Source organism: Phodopus roborovskii, unplaced genomic scaffold (genome assembly GCF_943737965.1).
Source record: "Phodopus roborovskii unplaced genomic scaffold, PHOROB, whole genome shotgun sequence".
NCBI lineage: Eukaryota > Metazoa > Chordata > Mammalia > Rodentia > Cricetidae > Phodopus > Phodopus roborovskii.
Window position 1 is genome coordinate 20,347,268 of NW_026126460.1, and position 22,733 is coordinate 20,370,000.

General features: G+C 37.5%; 1 protein-coding gene across 4 annotated transcripts in view; it reads right to left on the reverse strand.

Annotated features, from left to right (window-relative positions):
• Usp37 (ubiquitin specific peptidase 37) overlaps positions 1-22,733 on the reverse strand; it is a 64,968-nt gene that overhangs the window by 10,636 nt on the left and 31,599 nt on the right. For 3 of the 4 annotated variants that reach the window (XM_051190465.1, XM_051190464.1, XM_051190466.1), the window contains 9 exons: positions 22,640-22,733; positions 20,314-20,431; positions 19,082-19,161; positions 14,045-14,209; positions 12,093-12,158; positions 8,491-8,632; positions 6,462-6,717; positions 5,206-5,372; positions 4,024-4,084 (listed from right to left, as the gene is read on the reverse strand). The exon at positions 22,640-22,733 is cut by the window's right edge and continues 97 nt beyond it. In XM_051190465.1, the coding sequence (XP_051046422.1) occupies positions 4,024-4,084; positions 5,206-5,372; positions 6,462-6,717; positions 8,491-8,632; positions 12,093-12,158; positions 14,045-14,209; positions 19,082-19,161; positions 20,314-20,431; positions 22,640-22,733 (1,149 nt within the window). The remainder of the gene's footprint in view (positions 1-4,023; positions 4,085-5,205; positions 5,373-6,461; positions 6,718-8,490; positions 8,633-12,092; positions 12,159-14,044; positions 14,210-19,081; positions 19,162-20,313; positions 20,432-22,639) is intronic. The other variant, XM_051190467.1, reaches the window with a different exon arrangement.

Genomic DNA, 22,733 nt, shown 5'->3' on the forward strand with positions numbered 1-22,733 from the left:
CAGGCAAGTCAGGGCTACATAATGAGACCCTATTTTAAAAACAAAGCAACAACAAAAAGAGGCGGGGGGGGGGGAGGGGGGGAATAAAAGAAATCAGTTCTTGAAATATAACACAAAGATGGAAATTCAACTTTAGCTCTTAAATTTCACCTAAAACACAAATTCAGTGTATCTTTTTTCCCACTTAACAATGTATTTTCTCTGGAACAAATCATCTTCATTAATGGTTCTACATAAAAATTTGTAAATAAGTAATTCTGAGGGGCATTTAAAAGACAGGAACATCCAAGAATGGAAAGAAGCGGAAAACAAAACATACCACTTACCCTAACTACACAGTCTAAATCATGACAGAACTTTCGACTTTTATTCTTTGAAGAGGCTAAACAATCTCTAGTTTAAGGGATGTGAAGCATGGATGAGGTCATGATAAATGCTAGTTTGCATACTGAATGAGCAAAGTGATTTACACCTTCAGTTTTGTTACTATAGTTGGCTCTTAGAATGCTTTAGAACAAAGATAAGAGATCTGAAAATTCTTCAGGAACTTGAAGAGTCACGAGACTCTTGCAGTGGTTACAGGTGGTTCACACCTGTAATTCCAGCACTGGGTATTCAAGTTGACTGCTGTGAGTTCAAGGCCAGCCTGTGCTAGCTAGAGTGAGACTCAAAGTGGGTTTAAATTTGACCTATTCATGTGCTTATGGGTTCCAATCATCACTTTAGCTCCCTTGTTTTAATTATGAATAACAGTAGGGATTAGTGGATACAGTCCAAACACATCAGACAGAGCGATCTAAAGCAAACAGTCTATGCAAGGAGAGAAATCATCAAGCCAATTAACTGTATTTATGGTCTCACAGTTGAGAGAGTACTTCAGTGAAACAAACGAAAATAAAGCACAAAAGAAAAGACACAAAACAAAACATCGACAGTTAAACGGAGATGACAGAAACTAAAACCCAGAAGTTTGGAGTTAGATAAGGCTGGAGAAGTTTCCCAGATATCACAGGAAATGACAAAAACACCCAGACTTAGAAGAGGCGAGGAAATCAGAAGGGCTAGCCCAACTCCTAGGTAAAAAGTTTCAAGGAGAAAAGAGAACAAAGCCAGCTACAGCTTTATATGAGACAGAGTTTTGTTGTGTAACAGTCCAGGCTGTCCTAGGACTCACTCTGTAAACCAGGCTGGCCTCAAACTCACAGAGATCTGCCTGACTCTGCCTCCCAGCACCACCACTGCCCGGCCAAGACCCTGTCTTAAAAACAACAAAACTACAAAAGTGAAACCAGGTGTTGTGGCACAGGACCCTATTCCTAGCACTTGGGAGGTAGATGTTTGAGGACCAGTTCAAGATCACAAGTGCTTAGCTAGTGCATGCCTACAAAAGAGCTTGTCAAAACAAACAAACAAAACAAAACAAAAAAAAAAAACAAAAAAAAACAAAAAAAAAAAAAACAAACCCACTCCCAAAGCAGGGATCTGTGAGATGGCTCAGTGAGTAAAAGTGCTTGCTGCTAAGTTCAATGGTATGAGTTCAGTTCCCAGAACCCAAACGGCAGGAGAGAGCTGACTTCTGTCCACAGGAGCACCATGGCAGTCCCTTCACTCTGCCTCCCCCAATTAAAAAAAAAAAGCCAGGTTTGATGGTTATGCCTTTAATCCAAATTTGGCAGAGGCAGGCAGATCTCTTATGAATTTGAGACTAGCCTATCTACACAGTGAGATCTAATGGCCAGGACTTGGGAGGAAGGGGGTGGGGGAGAAATAGAGAGAATATGGTGGAGTCCAGATTGTGGTAATGTAACCTGAGAGAGCCATCACTGGCACCAATGTATTTAATACTTTTGTTTTCTTGACATAGGTCTCATCTAGGCCAGACTAGTCTCAAATTATCTATGGAGCTGATGATTAACTCTTGATTTTGGATCTTCCTGGCTCCATCTCCCAAGGACTGGGATTACAGGTGCAGACACCATGCCCAGCTTTCCCGAAAGCAGAATGCCTTAGAAGTCTAGCTTTTTGTCTGTACCTTTGTCCTAATCACAGTGCTGGTAAATTCTGACTTTCTCCTCTGGACTCTGCTTTACAGATCAGCCAGGATCACTCATTTCACACTACCTAACCAAGTATTCTATCTCCATCTGTTTCCAACAACTAGAGAAAAATCAAAGGCATTTTAGAAACTTAATTGAAGAGAAACCCAAGTTTCTGTGACTAAAGATCTCTGTATATATCTAGTACCTGGTCCAAACAGCACGACTATGTGTGAACATCTAAAAATTTATATATATATATATTTAGTGTATATATATTACTCTATCTTTCTGCACCTTATCCCTGTGAGATAGGGTCTTTCTTACTGAACCTAGGGGTAGACTGGCAGCAACTTCCAGGCTTCCTTCAGTTCTCATCTCTTCTCCCCACACTATGATACTAGGATTACAAGCACACGTGTGAGCAGCGCCCCCCTCCCCCCCTAGACCAGACTGGCCTTGAACTCAAGAGACCCACCTGCTTCTGCCTCCCTAGTGCTGGGATCAAAGGTGTGTGTCACCATTACCCGGCTAGGACTGGCCTTTTTGTTTGTTTGTATTTTTTATTTTTTGAGATTGGGCTTCTCTGTGGCTTTGGAGCCTTGTCCTGGAACTAGCTCTTTATAGACCAGGCTGGTCTCAAACTCCCAGAGATCCGCCTGCCTCTGCCTCCAGAGTGCTAGGACTAAAGGTGTGTGCCACCACCACCCCACCTAGGCTTGGGTTTTTTTACATGGGTGCAGGAATTCAAATTCAAGTCTTCATGCTTGCACAGCAAGTTGTTTTACTCAGTGAACTATCCTTGTTTGTCCCCATTCCCCTCAATCTTATGCTACTGAGTCCTCATTCTTGGCTGTCCACTGACTTCCCGAGAGTGAGATGTTGGAAAGTCATTTGGAGAACTGAAGCCACACATTCTTGTTTGTAGAAATCTTAGAAATGGTAGTATACTTGCTGTTTTGTTTTAGATTAAAACAAAGATTAAAAACATTATTTTGATATAGATCTAATAGTACAATAACTTAAAAATACCTTCTATATTTACTTGTTATAAGTGTATGGATCTTTTGCCTTCATATATTTATGTATACTATGTGCATGCCTAGTATCTACAGAAGTCAGAAGAGGATGCTGTTTTCTGTGGAACTGGAGTTATGGATGGTTATATTATATGGGTGCTGAGAATCAAACTGGAACCTCTGGAAGAGCAACTGGTTCTCTTATCACTGTACTATGTATGTCTCCAGCCCCAGGTATAAAAAAATTCATATATAATATATATACATATTTAATATAACATAAAACATACATTGCTATACATACTAATTATAATACCCCATATAATATATAATTGTATAAATATAGTATATGATTAATATATAATATATGCTTATTGTAAATATAATATAAAAATAAAGCTAAAGGAAATATTATAATAGTGATTTTTCTCAGAGAAACTGATACACAGGTAACTTCTAAAGCTCTTTCTCTGTACCTGGGAGTTGTTCAAATTTCTCACTATATTAAAAACAAACAACAGCAACATCAAAAACCCCCAACACTTTAGGGCTGGGGAATATAGCTCAGTTGACAGAGTCTTTGCTTAACACACATAAAGTCCTGAATCTGATTCCCACTACTGCGTAAACCAGTCAGCGTTGTATACCTGCAATCTCAGCACTCAGGAGGAAGGAAGATCAAGGCCATCCTTGGCTACAGAGAGTTCCAAAGATAGGTTAGGCTAAATAAGACTTTGTCTTAAAATGTTTAAAATGTCATCTATGTATTAATATACTTTTCCATTAAAAAATGTAATTAAAGACAGGTGGTGGTGCTGTAAGCCTTTAATCCCAGGAGGCAGAGGCAGGCAGATCTCTGAGTTCAAGGCCAGCCTGGTCTACAAAGTGAGTTCCAGGACAGCTAAGGATGTTACACAGAGAAACAACACCCCTGCAAAATACAAATATAATTAAAATAATCTCCATACCTTGAAGACTTAACTCTGTGGCCCTTTTGAGGTCATCATCTTCTTTCTGTTCCCAAGCCTCCTAAAGAGATAAGAATAAAACTAAGGTATTTAAGAGGTATTCCTTAGACACAACTGATGAAGGGAAAACAAGCTTCTCTGGGAGTATTTGCTCACCATGTTTTCTCTAACTTTAAAGATATTTGGACTTTGACCTATGAGGAAGGTAGAATAGAAGTTCATTTCCCTTTTATCACTGTCCTCTTAAAAACAAAAACATACAAAAAACCCCAGTCACTGGTCTACTGACTTTTCTGCAAGCATCCATTCTAGGAAGTCTTACTAACTTTTGCTTGTTTTCCAGTGCTAGGGATTGAATCCAGGATCATGCATAACATCAGGCAAGTGCTAACTCTACATTTCCAGTCCATGAAATTGTCATTAGATGATTAGGATTATCTTAGCTCAGGCAATCATGAAAATAACACCTATAAGTCAAGTATCTTAGATGATGCAACAGGTGAAATCAACTAATATAAAGAGGTAAAAATTGAAGCTGGTGGTGGTACACACCTTTCATCCCATTACTTGAGAGGCAGAGGAAGAGGCAGGTGCGTCTCTGAGTTTGAGGCAATCCTGGTCTACAATGTGAGTTCTAGGACAGTCTGGGCTGTTACATAAAGAAATTGTGTCCCCCAAAACCAACCAACCAACCAACCAAACAAACAAAAATAAAAGTTGAGGATTCAGAGAGATGGCTCAGAGGACAAGACCACTTTCTGCTTGTCAGAGAACACAGCCTCAAGTCCCAGCACCTACATGTTGGCTTACAACTACCTGTAATTTCCAGTCCCCCACACACAACCTGATTGATGCCTATGTCGGTTATATCATAAAATCATAGTGAAGTACTTGTTGACAGCCTGCAGAATAAAGCTAACATGGAACCTTTAACATCCCATTTTGCTTTAACATACATCAACTACAGCATATAACATGACTAATATTTTTTTCAATAATAAAAAACTCTACTAATTTAACTGTTCATTCAAACCCAAAGCAAGCTCAAAGTGTTTTATTTATTTATATAAGTAACTAACTACATAAACAGCCAGCAGCAATGCCTGATACATAGTAACATCTGAAATATTATTGTGACTTGATGTCTGGGAAGCCTGGAAGAGGTGACAGAAAATGTCTTACTTGTTCTTGAAGGCTCTGAGCCAGTGCTTGCTGAAGCTCCTGCTCTTCTCTTTCACGATCCATGTCATACTGCTGGAGCCAATCAACCTCTCCCTGAGAGCCTTCTGGAGTTTTGTTTTCTTTATTCTCATCACAGTCTTTTGTTATCTCAGCAAAACGAGCAGGATCTGAAGAAGCAGAACATTATTTTGGGAAAACAAAAACCTGAATTTTGTGAACTCTAGTGACACCTACTGTTGAGAGAGTTACCCTGCCCTCATTTAACACTAGGTTTAGGGTCTAGGATAGCTCAGGCAGGGCTGAGGATGACCTCGACTCTGACTTCCCACCTCCACCTCCTTGCTGGGACTACTGATATGTACCATCATGCTTGGCTTTATGAGGTGCTGGCAATTAAAGCCAGGGCTTTGTGCATGGTAGGCATGCCTGCTACTAAACAAGCTACACTCCTAACCCTTACTTTGGGGGATCAACAATTTCATCTTACCACATCTATATCAGGGTTTCTCAGCCTCAGCACCATTAATAATTGAACTGGGGTACAAATGAGGTCTTTGGGGAGTGGGAAATGGAGAGGAGAGTATGCTGTGAATTTTAGTAGCCTCTACCAGGGATAAGAGCTTTAACTGAATCACCTGACAGGAATTAAAGATCCCTCTCAATTATGGAAGCAGGAGTGCTAATGACAGAAGTTGTCAGTTGTTTCTGCTTGTTACCTTGTTGTTTTGCCCCCCCCCTCAAGCCGAGGACCTAAGGCAGGGTGTTGTGCTTGATAGGAAAGCACTCTACCACTGAGCTAAATCCTTAGCCCCATTTCTCTCTACTGTGACAAGCAAAAATGAAAGACATTGTCAAATATTCCAAGATAGAGGAGAATGACCTCGATTTAGAAGCACAGTAATATTGCTGAAAGCAAAGGATTAATATGAACAAGTGATATTTATTAAACAGTGACTAATAAGAACAAGGAATACATAAGGGACACTTGTATTAGGAGGAAATAAATACCTCAAAAGAACCCCATCAGCTTTTTGTTTCTTGTTAAACTGAGGATGCACTAATTATTATTTTGCATGCACATAAAATAATTCAAAATTGAAGAGGCTCTGATTCCACAAATCTAGAAAATAATTTTGTGATAACTCACCATGACTTCCAATTCTAAACCCAAGGACTTGGATTATTTAGAAGCCACATGTCAGTAAAGGCTCTGGAACCAAGTTTTGTGTAACAGACACTTATCTTAATGAACCTACCTGGCTCAGTGATTGTTTTGGGTTTCTCAGTCTCCATAGCATCTGGATTTTCAGGCATTTCTTGAACATCATCCTCTGCAAATCCAGTGTCAGGGCTGCTGGTTGGCTTATCGTCATCTTCATGGCTGAGCTCAGGTGAAGCCTCTCTCCTACTTATCTCTAACACAGCTGCCAGCACCTCTTCCTCACTCATTCTGTCAAACCCTGAGTGCTTGGATTCCGACTTCCCAGGCTCTAATCTGCATAATTTTGAATCCTGAAGAAGAGAACTACTTTTACAAGAGGCCAAAATGCCTATCAATATATGTCTACCAATACAGATGTCAATTAATATAGCTAATGATGAACACTATATCTAATATACCCCAGACTGTAAAGTGGGAATTTGGAAGCTGGAAGCTGGCTCACCAGTCAGGAGAACATATTACTCTTGCAGAGGATCAAGTTCAGTTCTCAGTTCCCAAGTCTGACTCTTTTCTGATTTGAGAGCAACCCCCAACCCAACATAATTAAAAAACATGAGTGTGGAATTAAATTTGTGTGCTACTATGCCTGGTTTATGTGGTTGGTGCTGGTGCGAACACACCCACAGTTTTATGTATGCTAGGCAAGCACTTTACCAACTGAGCTACAATTCTTTAACAGTTTTTCTTGATTATGACAGGTGCAAAGCACACCCTTTATAGAAACTTGGAAGATAGACATTGCTATACAAAAGTTACTCAAAACAGTAAGTCAATTTGGTATGGTGGTGCATGTTCATAACCCCAGCACTTAGGCAGAGGAAAGAAAACCGCTGTGAGTCCCAGGTAAGCCTGGGCTACAACATGAGATCCTGTCTCAAAAAAAAAAAAAAAAAACAAAAAAAAAACAAAACAAAAACTACTCAGAGATAATAAGTATTAAGTATTTTGGTCCAGATATATATGGGTTATAGTATAAACATTCCCTGAATATTTAATTTTAAATACTGGCTGGTATTTTTGTTATTGTTAAATTAAAGCAGAGTCTGATTATATAGTCTTGACTTGCCTAGAACTTAATACAGTGATCTTCCTGGTCCTGGAACTCATTATGTGGACCAGATTCACAGACATCTACCTGCTTCTGCCTCCTGAATACTGGGAAGAAAGGCATACACCACCTAGCAATGTTGTCTAGTCTTAAATGAAAAAACTAAAAGCAATGCATTTTCTTCACAACTTTCATTCTAGAATTCCTGGCTTTCTCTTCATATTTAAGGGAAGCAACCACACACTTCAGCTTTCCTGTAAGATAGGACACCTAACTCAGAACACAAGTAACTACTATAGTTCTATAGAATGATGCATACACCTGGAGAAGCTTGCTTTTTGAAGTATAAATTATTAAGGATTTCAACAGATGATGTAGCTGTGACCATGATTGTAATTTAAATGAGATTACCTAGTTGCTCTGTTAATATAAAATACTTACTATCATTTTCTCCTGTAAACAATAGCTATCAAAATAATCAAATAGATGAAACTTAGAATGTGGAGTAGTTCTGAAAGTTTCTGATGTCATCCCACCCTTGCATGAGGAACTGGAGCTGGAACTCAGAACCTCACACATGCTAGCCAAGTATTTCACCACTAGGCCAAATCTCTAGTAAAATTCATTTCTTTAAGATAGACTACTTTTTTCAGAGAGAGTGTCTTGCTATATAGACCAAGCTGGCCTTGAACCTAGAATCTGTGTTGGGACAAGTATGCACCACTCCACTCAGACAAAGACTGTTGTTTTTGTTTATTTTCTAGAAAAAGCAGTCTCTAAAACTAGTGTCTCATACAGAGGCATTAAGTTTGTGATCAGTTTTGTGAATTTCTGAGGCATTTGTTTGGAGAAATAAACCATTACTGGTTTTTCAAGACAGGGTTTCTCTGTGGCTCTGGAGGCTATCCTGGAACTAGCTCTTGTAGACCAGGCTGGTCTCGAACTCACAGAGATCCACTGCCTCTGCCACCTGAGTGCTGGGGCGTGCTCCACCACCAGCCGGCCCATTACTTACTTTTTCCACATCTTCCTGCTGCTGCTCATTGCCTGATATATCACAAAGCCTCTGGCTGAGGGCCACAGACCGTTTTAGTTCATCCTCACTGTCAGAATCAAGGCATGAAGTAAAGGAGCTTTTGGATTTGAAGGTGAATTTCCTGTAATTATATATAAAAAAAAAGTCTGTCTTTGGCTTTTTTTGGGGGAAGGGATGGCATGTTTTTGGCGCATAAACACCAAAAAAAAAAAAAAAAAAATAAAAAAAATAAAAAAATAAAAAGCTTTTCCATTATGGAAAATTACTTAACAGAGGAAAAATATGTATCAAAAGAAATATACTTAGGTATTACTTTTGATGACCTCCATGGCTTAAAAGTATTTAGCTATTGTGTATCACTAGCAAACTTTGTACCTTTTTCTTCTAATGACCAATTTCAAATGTAGTTTGTAATTGTTTTATAAAGTAAGATTCTATTGAGTCCATGAAAGCATAGCAAATCAGTCTGTTTTTTTTTTTTTTTTTTTTTTATTGTTGTCCTTTTATAGTCCTGGCTATAAATCAGTATTTTTGACAAAAGTACATGATGGCTAATTTTTGATTTTTTCAATTATGATCTATATACTTTAAAAAATGATAGCAATAATCCATTTATTTTATTATTTGGAGGTCAGACTTCTGGCAACTTTCCTAACTTCCAGAACAGACATTCCAAATTAAGGAGGGTGGGGGGGAGAGCTTCTGAGAAGGCAGTTCTAAATCCGAACATAATAACAGGACACCAGGTATTTTCAATACAATAGCAATTAATGTAAGAAATGAGAGCTGTGAAAGGGGGGATAATCACAAAGGGGGAGAAAAACAAAGATCTAAAAGTTGTTTGATATAAAGGCAAATAATATCAATATTCAAAAACAGTGATGCTGAGGCAATAAAACTGAAGATTTGAGACCAGTCTGGGTTATATGGGAAGATTTTGTCTGAAGACGAAACACAAAACTGTAAACAAAACCCAGTGCAGCACTTAAAAAGTGGATTCATTTTTCCCCTGTGAAAAGATTTTTGTACATACATGCATGTATGTCTATGTGTCAGTATGCCATATGTCTGGGCACAACACGTGTGAAAGTGCCCAAGGCCTCTAGAAGAGAGTTCCAGATCCCTGATTGCAAGCCATCAGACATGGGTGCTGGAATCTGAACTTCAATGCTCTGGAAGAGCAGCAAGTGCTTTTTAGCCACTGAGTCATCCTTCCAGCCCCATAATGTGAATTTAAGTCATTAAGAAATATATAACTGTCACAAGATGTGTAAGAATAGCATAACATGATGAGTGTGGGTGGCGACGCATGCCCTTAATTATTAGCACTTGGGAGGCAGACATGTGGAGAGTTGTAGCCAGCCTAGTCTACATACAGAGCAGGTTCCAGGACAGTCAGAGCCACACAGAAAAAGAACAACAAAAACCAACCAAAGAAATAAACAGAAAACTAACTAACTAACTAAATAAATAAATGAGAGGATAGTATTAACACATTTTAGAAAAATTTCATCTAATGTGGTTAAAATCTTAAGAGACAAATGCTTATAAAGGCAAGTTTCATCTATATTAAAATTTATTTACGTTAAACAATATTCTTTAGTGATACCAAATAAAGTGCTACTGCATTAATGGAGGAAGTGGTAAAGATCAAAGAATAAGAACTTCCTTTGGTATAAGTTAAACTCATATGCTATAAGAAAAAAAAAGAAAACAAAGGAAAACTGAAAATACAACTAATTTAAATGTGAAAACTGTACATAAACAGGCATAGCACCAAGAAAAAAAGACTGCAATGAAAATCAAGAGGACAGCACAGAAACGAACATAAAGAGGCTAGTGGCCAGTGTCAAGACTGAGCCCACCTGAGAAGCTGATTGAAGTCAGGATGCCCAGACTAGATTCTTGAATATGATGTGTTTATTAGGTTTTCAGTGTAACTTAGAAATCACATTAGCCCCCATTAATGGTTTTAGAACAGTCTCATGTAGCCTAGGCTGGTCTCAAACTTGCTATTTGTTTGATGATGGTCTTTAATTCCTGAGCCTCCTGTCTTTACCTCCCAGGTGCCGGGATTGATTATAGATGTATGCTACCATACCCAGGTTTAATTACTTTCTTAATTCATTATTTTTGATTTTATGCTCATCAAGCAAACCTCAACATATTTTTTATTAGGTAAATATTTTGTCAAAGGGAGTGATGACCTAGCTATGTTTTTACCACAGTCGTTGTGACAAAGAATATTACAGAAGAACCAATGGTACTCAGTTCAGATCTTGTCTCTTTTAAATTTGATCTGCATGATGTGTCTTATAGGCCCTATAACCATCTTTTATTAACTAACTTTCAAATTCTTATTCCAGTAGACCCCAGAGAACAGATAACCATGCGAAGGTACAATAATGTCCAACAAAATCATTTGCTTCTTGGAACCACCATGATTTGGTACATAGGATGCAGTGCATAAGTAATGACAATGTTCACAGAAGGCATCTTGCCTGTAGCAGTGAAAAATGTTTGTCCTGTAAATGTATCACTTGCTCACTTCCTAAACAGCCAAGTGGTATTGGCTCATTTGTATCAGGAAAGCAGGCAAGAGTATTCACTCACATTAGTACATTACAGATTTCTATTCATGTTAATCATCTGGTTTTATTGCACTGAAAAATAATTATAGGAAGAAAAGAAAACAGTTGTTCCTAAATGCCATTTTATGGATATGCAAGCCCCAAACAAGCATTTAAAGAACAAAACTGTACTTTTCCTAAAAAGACTTTGAGACATCAAATTTTTAGAAAAATGCATTTTGAAGTCAACTGACAAGTTAAGTCAGTTAACATAGTCTAATCTAAAAAAAGGGTCTAATGAGTAATTTTCAGTGAAATTTTGGGAAGTACAATTTTAAAAAGTGAGGAACAAGAACAGAAGAGAGTGTGCTTTCCTCTTTAAACTTCTGATCTTTAAAAAAATGTGAAGTATAGCTGGGAGTTCGTGGCACATGTCTTTAATCCCAGCACTCAGAGGCAGAGGCAGGGGGATCTCTGTGAGTTTGAGTCTAGTCTGGTCTACAGAGCAAGTTCCAGAACAGGCTCCACAGCAATACAGAGAAACCCTGTCTCGAAAAAACCAAACCAAACAAAAAAAACAAAAAGAAATTATTTGCAAAATAGCTGCACTCCAATGCCTGTTTATTTCCTGTTTCTTTTCTGGATTCCTTCTGTCAGTGCCATGGAGACGAGCAAGCAATAGGCGGGGTTCTGTGCCTATCTGTGAGGAAGAATGTTATTTTCTTAAATCTTAGACTAAATTCTTAAGAATTTTAGGATGAAAATAGTGCTATTAGCAAAGATTTTTAAAGACATCTAAAAACAAAATCCTAGAACCTTTTTTGATTGCTAAAACTTGAGCCCTAGGTCATATCTAAGCTAGACATAAGAACATTCATATGTATGAGTAATACTAAGCAACTGGCATGCAAAAAGAAATGATGAATAAAAAGGAAAGGGTAACCTTAGAGATTATCGTGACCCAAATCCTTAGAAAGACAAAATTTGGGTATATAAGAAATAGAAACTCACTTTGAAGGTGTAGAAGGGCTGGTGATGCAGGAATTCACCATTTGAGAGGCTTTCAATGGTCTAGAACTATCAGAAAATTGGAGAATATGTAATGTATACAATTACATCAATAAAGGTAGATATTAATTGGTACAGTTATTCTATACTATAAGTCTCTTCTTATATCTTCCTGAAAAGCAAGCAATACTTTAAAATAACTAACCCAGAGGGAAAATGAATTATCATCCCTGGTTCTTCTTGATCTCACTGAAATAAACAGCTTTACAAATGAAGTCAAGAGCAATACATATGAGAACAACTTGGGGGAAACCTGTCAAATCTTTCTCCCTCCCCATCCCCCTTTGGTTTCTCTGTTGCTTTGTAGCCTTTCCTGGAACTCAATTTGTAGATGCAGCCTCAACTCACAAAGATTTATCCCAAGTACTTGGATTAAAGGCACAGGCCACCACCACCCAGCCTTATCAGCTTCATTTTATTTATTTTTAAGCAATAAAATAGTAATAGTTTTCAGTTTATTGATATTTCCTAGATGGCAAGCATTGTATGTACTATCGCATTTAATGGTTACAATAATTTTGTTTTCCCACAGACAAGTCAAACTTTTCAAGGTCTCAAAACCACTAAAAATGCATTAAAATATTGTCAGACAGCTTCAATTAAGATCAGTGATCACAAAAACATGTAATACGCTCAGAGGCACTAACAGCTCTACCAGTAGAGGGCAGTCTGGACTAAGTAAAAACATTCTCTTCAAATAAAACCAGGAAAAAAAAAAAAAAAAAAAAAAAAAAAAAAAAAAGAAGACAATTATAAACACTAAAGACTCCCTGGGCACATGCTTTGTTAGTAGACCCAAGAGGACTTTAGTGTAAACTTACATGATGTAATTTATAAATCCAAAGGGAAATATCTTAACTGCTTCAAATAATTTTGGGAAATGTTCATTTATTTTCTGTAACGTCTAACTCTAATTTAGCCAAGACACCATCCTTCCTTGTTCTTTTTGGAGATAGAGTATTATTATGTAGCCCAGGGTGGCCCAAACTTTCTACACAGCCCAAACGAGGCTTGAAGCATCTTTCTGCTTTAGGCTGGAATTACAGGCATGTGTTACCATGCCCAGCAAGACTCCGACCTTTTCAATTTCTAACAAGAAAATCAATCTACTTGGTCCACAGTGAAATTAATGATTTGAACAAAATTTTCAAAAATACTTTTCACTGCTACAGTTTCAGGACTTTATGATTCTACCAAATTACTACTCAAGTATGAAAAAGAACTATAGCATTGGGTTCCAAGTAAGAGCACATATTCAGGAGAGCACGGCATTCAAAAGTTCTAAGGTTCCAGCATACATGTGATGGCAAAGCAAAATCTAAAGTAAAGGGGATTTCTTTCTCTTTGAAACATTTTTAGGAGTTTCTGAAGTGGATTCACATTGGGCATAATTCACACTTCTAGAACAATCAATCTGTTGGGGGTGGAGCTCTAGTAAAACATTTAATTTCTCAAATTTGCTGAGGCATTTGTAAGAACACTGATTCCCAAGCCCTATTCAGATCTAATGAAACAGAACCCAGAGATGAACACAGAAATGAATACTTAAGTGTCTAGGTGAGTATTAAGATTACCACATTTCCCTTATATTCCCAAGTATACCAAATGGTCTTTTCTTTTTTATTCCTTCCTTTTTTTTTTTTTTTTTGTTGTTGTTGTTCTAAAAGAGTAGCAACATTCCCTCAAAAAGTTCTGTATTATAGCAGGCGGCTATTAAATTTGGAAGAATTGTGTAAGCAATTTTCTTTAATTACTTCTCTCAGAAAGCTGCTTAATACTGAAATTCCAAAACAAACATAGAATTGAAATCTCCTTTTAGGCTTATTTTTCCTGAGAGTTGTTATCTAGTTTGGTCAATTTCTGAAATAATAAAACCCATTTCAAAAGTTTCTTACATTGCCATATGTGCACTCCATCCAAGAGTAAAAGGTGGTTTTGTATTTTCAGTGCAATGAGATGACAGGGTCAGGTATCTTGGAATGATGACTTGTTGTCCTATCTTGTTGTTAAGTGAGAGAGCCACATTGAAGCTGTAGCGTTTCAAATGAAGAATGAGGACCCTGAAAAACAGAAGAGAACGACTCCGTTAATTCACACAGAACACTGGTTTCTCCTTTACAGCGATCACTCTAATCATTTCAACTCTGACTTGGAGAATACAGTTGGTCATACTGGGGGGTGGGGTGTGGCTGATCCTTCACTCTTAGCACCAGGGAAGCAGAGGCAGGTGGGGCTCTATAAACTCAGGCCAAGCTGGTCTACACAGAGTTCCAGATCAGCCAAGGCTACAAAATAAGACAGTCTCAAACACCACCCCTCCACCTACTCCTACAGCCAAACTAAACATAGTTTAAGAAATGTTTACTAAATATTTGCCATGTACAAAGGGTTAAGATAGATAACAAATAAAAACCTTGGATCTGGTGACTAATGAAGTTTAGATAAAGTATGTCTAATGCTTCTGGAAACCCTCCCACCAATAAACAACAGTAGGCAAAAGAACTAAAATTTTAAATGTTATAAAGCTCTGGTTAACCTTATTTAATTGAGTGTTATATATTTAAAAGAGGTCATATATAACCATGTGGTAAAATGTCTATTAGACTGAATATTACACAGTACCTTTTATGCATAATGGTGACCAACATTACATTGAGATTTTTTTTTTTTTTTTTTTTTTTTGGCTAGAATCTTAACATGTAGCCCTGGCTTGCCTGGAACTTTGAATGCAAATCAGGCTGGCTTTGAATTTATAGTAATCCTAGACTCCCACATGCTGGATTCCCACAATTAAGACATCAGCCAACTCCATGGTATTTTAATATTAGTTGTTTTTATTTATTCTAGATTTAGGGTCTCATATAGCCTAGACTGGTTTTAAACTTATATAGGCTCACAACCATCCATCAAGATCTGGTACCCTCTTCTGGCATGGAGGGATATGTGCAGGCAGAACACTGTATATATAATAAATAAATCTTAACACACACACACATTCAAAAGTTGAAATTCATATATCTTATCAGATTTAACCTTAAGTTTGGGCAAAAAAAAAAAAAAACCTTGCCTCTGTTATGACAAAGCTTGTGGCATCAAATGTTAGGATGAAGCACTAGGGGAACCCTGGCAGACTCCAAGGTAGTCTAGGGTGACTGAGGTGGGGACAAATACACCAGGCAGACAGAGCTTAGTGAGAAGTTTTATTAGAAAGGGAAGGGGGGTGGGTGGGAGGATAGTAAAGAGGTAAAGAGACGGACACAGAGGTGCAAAAAGGAGAGGGAGACAGGAAAAGTCCCGTCTGCTCCAAGGGAACAGCAGGAGAAATAGTAGGAAAAGAGAGCGTAAGCACACGCGGGTCTTTCTTTTAAAGGGATCCTTTTGCAGCTAAATGCACACTAGTAGTAGTTATAGAACCCTGGGCTGACCAGAGTGGATTCTGCCAGGTGACGGGGGCAGGCAACCATAATGCCTGAATCCTTACAGTCTCACCTTAGAAAACTGTGTCTACTCTTTCTGCACAGGGCTCATCACAGAAGCCACAAACTCAAAAATTTACAAGTTGAAATTATTATGTTTCTCTTTATGTGGGATAGGGCTCTACTCCAAGAACTGAGAAGAATCATGAGTTCAAGACCCATCTTAGTGATTTAGGGAGACCCTATATCATGACAAAAACTTTTTTTCTTTTTTGATTTCTCGAGACAGGAGTTCTCTGTGGCTTTGAAGGCTGTCCTGGAACTAGCTCTTGTAGACCAGGCTGGTCTCAAACTCACATAGATCTGCATGCCCCTGCCTCCTGAGTGCTAAGACTAAAGGCGTGTGCCACCACTGCCCGGTTTCATGACAAAAACTTAAAGAGTAGAATGTTGCCTTATATGCATGAAGACCCTGGGCTAAACCTCCAGCACCAAAACAAACAAATAAAAATAAAAAAGGTAAAATTCATGTCCTCCTAACTCATAATGAAAAAGAATATATTGATCCAGTTGCTGAAGAAACTAGATGCCAGACTCATTTCAAGGAACCTGAACCAAAATAAAAGCAATATGAGAAGAAAATGTGATCATAAAAATTACTGCTCTATAAAGATGAAACAGATTCAAATTGAGTAAATTTTGATAAAGGCATTAGGTCTTTCAATAATGAAAGCAGGGATGGAAGGTGACCCGGTGGCATAGTGCTTGACTGGCTTGTGAGAAGCCCTCATTTCAATTCCAGCCCTAGAAAGACCAAAAAGATAAAACAAATATAGAACTATACACCTAATGTTGCACATCTGTAATCCTAGCTGTGCTGACCTTCAAGGTCAGCCTGAGCTACAGAATGAGTTCCAGGATATACTGGGCGACAGAGTGAGATTGTCTTAAAACCAAACACACACACACACACACACACACACACTGGGCGACAGAGTGAGATTGTCTTAAAACCAAACACACACACACACACACACACACACACACACACACACACACACACACGTAAAATAAAAATAGTGGTTGGGAATACTGATAATATTTTAAAACTCAGTGGCATCTGTTTCATGCAACAAATTAACAATACAAGTACACTACTGGTGGGAAATAAAAGATCTCCTTTCCTTAGTATTTTCTTTTATTTACACTAATTTGAAATTTTTTATTTTTTATGGGCATGGATCTTTCCCTGCATGTTAAGTTCTGTGGACCACTTGTGTGCCTGGTGGAGGATGTCAGAAAAGGGAATTGGCTGTTAACTCTCACGGGAGGACTAACCCTTTCTGAAAGGAGATGGAGGAGTGCACGGGGTGGGAGTAGGGGTTAGAAAGGAGATGAGGGAAGGAAATAGAAGAGGAGGGAGGGGAAATTGTGGTTGGTATGTAAAATAAATGGAAAAATCTTTAATTAAAAAAAAAAGGGGGGGGGAGATAAAATCTTCTGAGACTGGAGCTATAGTTTTAAGGCACCATGTAGGCTGAGTATGGTGGTCCATGCTTTTAATCACAGCATTCAAAGGCAGTTCAAGGGCAGTCTGGTCTACATAGTGAGTTCCAGGACAGGAAGAGCTATGTCAAGAGACCCTATCTCACAAACAAAAACAAAAGTGGTTGCTGGGAATTGAACCGTCTGGAAGAACAGCCAATACTTTAATTGCTGACCATCTCTCCAGAACCAACTGCAGTTAGTGACAGACAGGAGTAACCCATCTTTGGTCTTCAAATTTCTTCTTCCTTCTCTATTGCCTCATAACATTTATAAATACAGTCTCTTAAAAACAAACAAACATAAAAAATACTGCTATGGCTTATAAAGTGATTTCTCTGAAAACTTTTCTAGGAAGGAATGGATTATAGAATATAAAAGAACTATTCTCTGGGGCCTAGATTCCCGAACTCCACATTTACAGAAAATTGAAGCTAATAAAAGAAAGCAAAGCTTTCTGGTGCAGGCAGAGTGCCACATAAATATTTAATGTTCATAATCATCTTGTTTGTAGTAGAGAGATCCAATCCTGGGAAGCACTAAAAGCTATCTTGTAACCACATCATAATTTCTGCAACTAGCTTTGTATTATGTACAATACTAATACAATGTAAATTATTTCATTCCAGACAGAAAATTCATCTATGATTACAGGAAATCTAATAACTTATAAAATCTTTTGAAAAAAAGAATGGGCAAAATGCAGTAAGTTGCTCCTATGTTCATATTGTATCTGCAACACATTTTTTCCTGATGGATAAAACAAAGAGGGAAACTATAGCAAAAAACAAATGACATCTCTAATGCAAAAATCGAAATCGGATATGCTCCCAAAACTGAAACTTAGAAAACTTAAATAATGTTACAGTGAAAAAAATCTTTGCCTATTTTTGTGACAAGATGCAGGCAAAAAGCAGGGATACTAAAAATATTATATAAAATCAACTTTAGACTACGTATAATGGACATATGATATGTAAATGAACTTTGGTGCTTATATCTGCACACCCCCGCTCAGATCTCATTATATATATGTAAATATTACAAAACATGAGACATTCTTGATTCAAACATTTCAGAAGGGATCCTCAAACTATATAACTGTAAGAATAAACCAAAAGAAAACTCTAGAGATGGCGTTACTAACTGTATCCTCTCTTTGTCATATTCCTGAGACTCAAGAGACCACTTTCTCTATAGTATTCCAAATGCTTTTATGTGTATGGGTGTTTTGGCTGCATGTATAACTAGGTATATTGGTTCCCTTTTAACTGAAGTTATAGACAGTTGCAAACCATCAAATGGATGCTGGGAAATGAACTCAGGTCCACTGAAAGAGTAAGTAGCCAATGCTTCTAACTATTGAGCTGTCTCTCCAGCCCCTTGATGGGGTTTGTCCTCTGTATGCTGTGACTATGTGTTTCTCTTGTTGGATGATGAATAAAGCTGCTATGGCCAATAGACAGGCAAAATTTAGCTAGGTGGGAAATCAGAACTAAGAGGCAGAAAAAACAAAGACAGAGCAGATGCATGTAACTACTGCATAGCTGCTGGATTTCTGAAAAGGCCTGGACATGGCCAGTAAGCCAAGGAAGGCCACATGGTGATACATAGATTAGTAGTAATGGGTTAATAAGTAAGAGAGATCTAGCCAATAAAAAGCCTAAGCAAGTACCCAAACAATTATAAATATATGTTAAGTTCCTGAATGGTTATTTAATAAGTGGTTGCTAGAACCCAGCAGGTGGAGAGAAACTGGTCTGGTGGGACCAAGACAGATGGAGAAAGTCTCCCTGTACAGCTCCTTTCCCTTTCCTAATCTTTAGGGATTCACAATGTTAAGTTTGTTTGCTTGTTGAGTTTAGGGATTAAACCCAGGGCTGTGTGCACTGTTGGCAAACACTGTATATTATTAAATCATATCCCCAGTGGCTTCGGGACATATATTTTTAAAAAGGCAGTCAAATTTACCTGGGAAGTCTGTTAAATTTGTGTCGGACAAGAGCACATTTTCCACCACACTTTTCACAGGAATACTCAAGTTCTTCTGCCTATATGAAGATAAGAGAAAAATAAGGATGACGCTGAATTGGCATTAACCCACTAATTGCAAATAATCTTTAGTCTTACTAGATCAGTGGAATGACAACTCTTAACCAGTATAAATGATGTGTTTGGAAGCACAGAATTACCGAATTAAGTCCTAATCTTTAAAATAATTATTTATGATATCATGTCTCCTATTTTCAGAATTCCTAATTTCTTTTTTTTTTTTTTTTAACCAAGGAAACATCTCAATTTATGATAGTAACTAGACTTTAATGAAGCAGATCTCAATTTTTCCCCATGGGTATACAAGAACCGCTGCCAAGAGTATATCCAGATTTTAATAGTTGGCTATAGCAGAGATAAGATCACCTTCAGGTTAGGCGGAGTTCCTGGTCTGTTAGGTGTAACTCTACCCCTTTCTTACAATGGAACTCAATCTTCTGGTGACAGCCCACTAAGAACAACTGCTCTAAAAGGACCAAAGTTTGGGGTGGATATCATTACCTAGAGAAAACTGAAACAAGAAATCCTTAAAAAGAGGGGATAAAGATACATAGGAAAATCTTCAGTGTACGATAATAACAAGAATAGTAGAGAATGAGTAAAACAACAACAAAGAGACAGAGTAGGTATCTGTTGATGAAGCTGAACAGTCATCACTTAAAGATCGGAATTTTTATTAAGCTATAGGAAGAAAATCCTGCCAATTTGCTACAACAAAACAAGGACCATAAATATAAATGAAGAAGAATCTTAGCAAATTCCTATCAGTTCTAAGGTCTGTCACACAACTCTCTAAGGTCTCTCAAAACAACTCTTATTTCTAGGTTTAATTCATGCTGCCAAATTTGACCAAAGGTCATTACAAATGCTTTGCATTCATATTCATACAAGTAAGAAACAGCTTTTAAGGTTGCTTAAAACAATCACTATTAGCTAAACATTCAATTTATTTAGGAAGTCAGTTTTCTTCTTTAGCAGCTTTAATCAAGTTTATCAAAATTTACATAAGTATTATTTATAAATATTTTCTTTCACTTGTCTTCCCTGCAAATAATTTATAGTCAAAACTATGCCTTGAAGAAACCTCAACTCCAAACACAATTATCTATAAAATATAAAAATGAGTTATATGAATATATCAAAGATATTACCCTAAAGAAAAGATCAAGAGAATCTTGAATTGAACGAGGAGGGAGAGGTTTTTTCCTCCGAGGAAGGTCAATGGAGAGATCATTAAACTGTTCTCGTTTGGGAATAGTCTCTCCACATCTGTAGGGGGGAGAGGAGATTGGTGTAAAATTGGGACACATTACATACTTGTAATATGTACATATTTACATACATACACATAGAAAATATATACACATAAAAACTATACATGATACCTTCTTCTCCTACAAAGCTTATGGCTCAACATACATGAATAACATAATAAAATTTTAAAGATTTATTATATATTTAGTGTTCTGCCTGCATGCCAGTAGAGGGCACCAGCTCTCATTATATGTTTGTGAACCACCATGTGGTTGTTGAGAATTGAACTCAGGACCTCTGGAAGAGCAACGAGTGCTCTTAATCTCTGAGTGAGCCATCTTTCTAGCACAAATAATACAAACTTTATAATTTTCTCCTATACAGAAGCACATCTCTCTGACTTCTACTAAAATGTCCTCTTTATACTTCTAGATCCAGATTTAAAGGATTACTGTGATTTGCTTTGGCCCACACAAATTATCTCTTGTAAAAAAAAATTACAATAATAATAGTAATAATTCAAGGGTAAGATTAGTAGTCTCGAATAGTAGCAAAATTTCTGTAGCCAGATAGTCTCATCATTCAGAGGAATGAAAACTCACAGTCATCATGGAGTTTATACTCATGCAAGGACATGAAGTTATAAAAAGGCAAAGATCACCTTAGATTCCTGCCTGTGAGAGGCATTACCAAAATATATTCTTATATCCCTGGTCTTTAATAGTGGAAGAAAGATAGTATGGCTCAAAGCTGAATAATGTTAAAAATGCCAAAAAGACAATGGAAGAGCACTGACCTACAATTACATTTTAAAAAACTTGTTTCTAATGGATGAAGTCCAGGCACAGTTCTTACATACACAGAATTCAGGTTTTGTTCCTAGCACCTACATAGTAGTTTACAACCATCTACAACTCTAGTTCTAGGGGATGTGATACTCTTTTTTGACCCTGGCACATACATATATACAAGCAAAATATTCATATACATAAAATAAAATAAACCTTAAACAAGACAATTAAACAAAAAAACCATTTCTAGCCAAGTATGGAGGCTCACACCTATAACTCTAGCACTTAAAAGAGGCTGAGACAGGTTATGCGGTGATGGCACACACCTTGAATCCCAGCACTTGGGAAGCAGAGGCAGGCATATACCTTTAAGTCCTGAGGCCAACATGGTCTACAAAGTGAGTTCCACGACAGTTACATAGAGAAACCCTGTCTCAAAAAAAAACAAAAAACCGGAGGATCACAAGTTTGAGGCCAAGGTAACAAACTGCCTTAAAAAAAAAAAAAAAAGCCAAGAATGGTAGTGCACACTTTAATTCCAGCACTCAGGAGGCAGAAGTAGAAAGCTATTTGTGAGTTTGAGGCCAGTGTGGTCTATATAGAAAACTAAAGGCCAGACAGGATAACATAGAGAGAGACTGTTTTAAAAAGCAACCCACCAATCAATTAACTATTCACTACTGAGTTAAAACAAAAGTGTATTACAGCTGGTTGTGATGACTCATGTCTTTAATCTCAGGACTTGGAAAAGAGGTAGGCAGTTTTATTAGTTCAAGACCAGCCTGGCCTACATGATGAGACATTGTCTCATAAGACAAACAACAAAAAATGTATCAAAAACTACTTCAATTGTCTTTGGTTATTACCTCGTCAAGCACTATTATAAAAAGATAGACTAAGGAACCAGAAAGATGGGCCAGTGGATAAAAGAACTTGGTACAAAAAAAGTCTAATAACCAAGCCTGGTGTGGTGAGATCTTCGTGAGTTTGTGGCCAATGTGGTCCATAAAATAGTTCCAGGATAGCCAGGGCTGTTACACAGAGAAACCCTGTCTCAAAACAGAAAAAAAAAAAAGCCAAATAATCTGTCTTCTGCCCACCTCCATCAATAATGAATAAAATAAAATAAAAAGGAAGGTGTGGTAAATCATGCCTGTACTATCAGCCAGCACTTGGGAGACTGAGACAGGAAGATGCCAAGTCTAGACCAGCTTGGGCTACACAGTAAGACTTTGTTTCAAGAATCTAAACCCAAAAGAACTGAAAGACCAAAAGAAAAAAAAAAAGTTTTGGTAGAATTTGTGGGTTTGTATTTTCCCCATGGGAAAGAAAGGAATCAAAAAGTAAGTTTTGTTATGTGACAAGGAAAGTGTTAGTTGTCACCTGCTATAAGGACTAAAAACGATAAAAAATTTGCTTAGAGATTACATACGCTTTACAGATAATGGAGTGCTGAACCTCAAACTCCAAGTTTGTAATAACAGGGCAAGTGAAGACTTTAGTGGCTGAAGTATCTGGTGAATTTT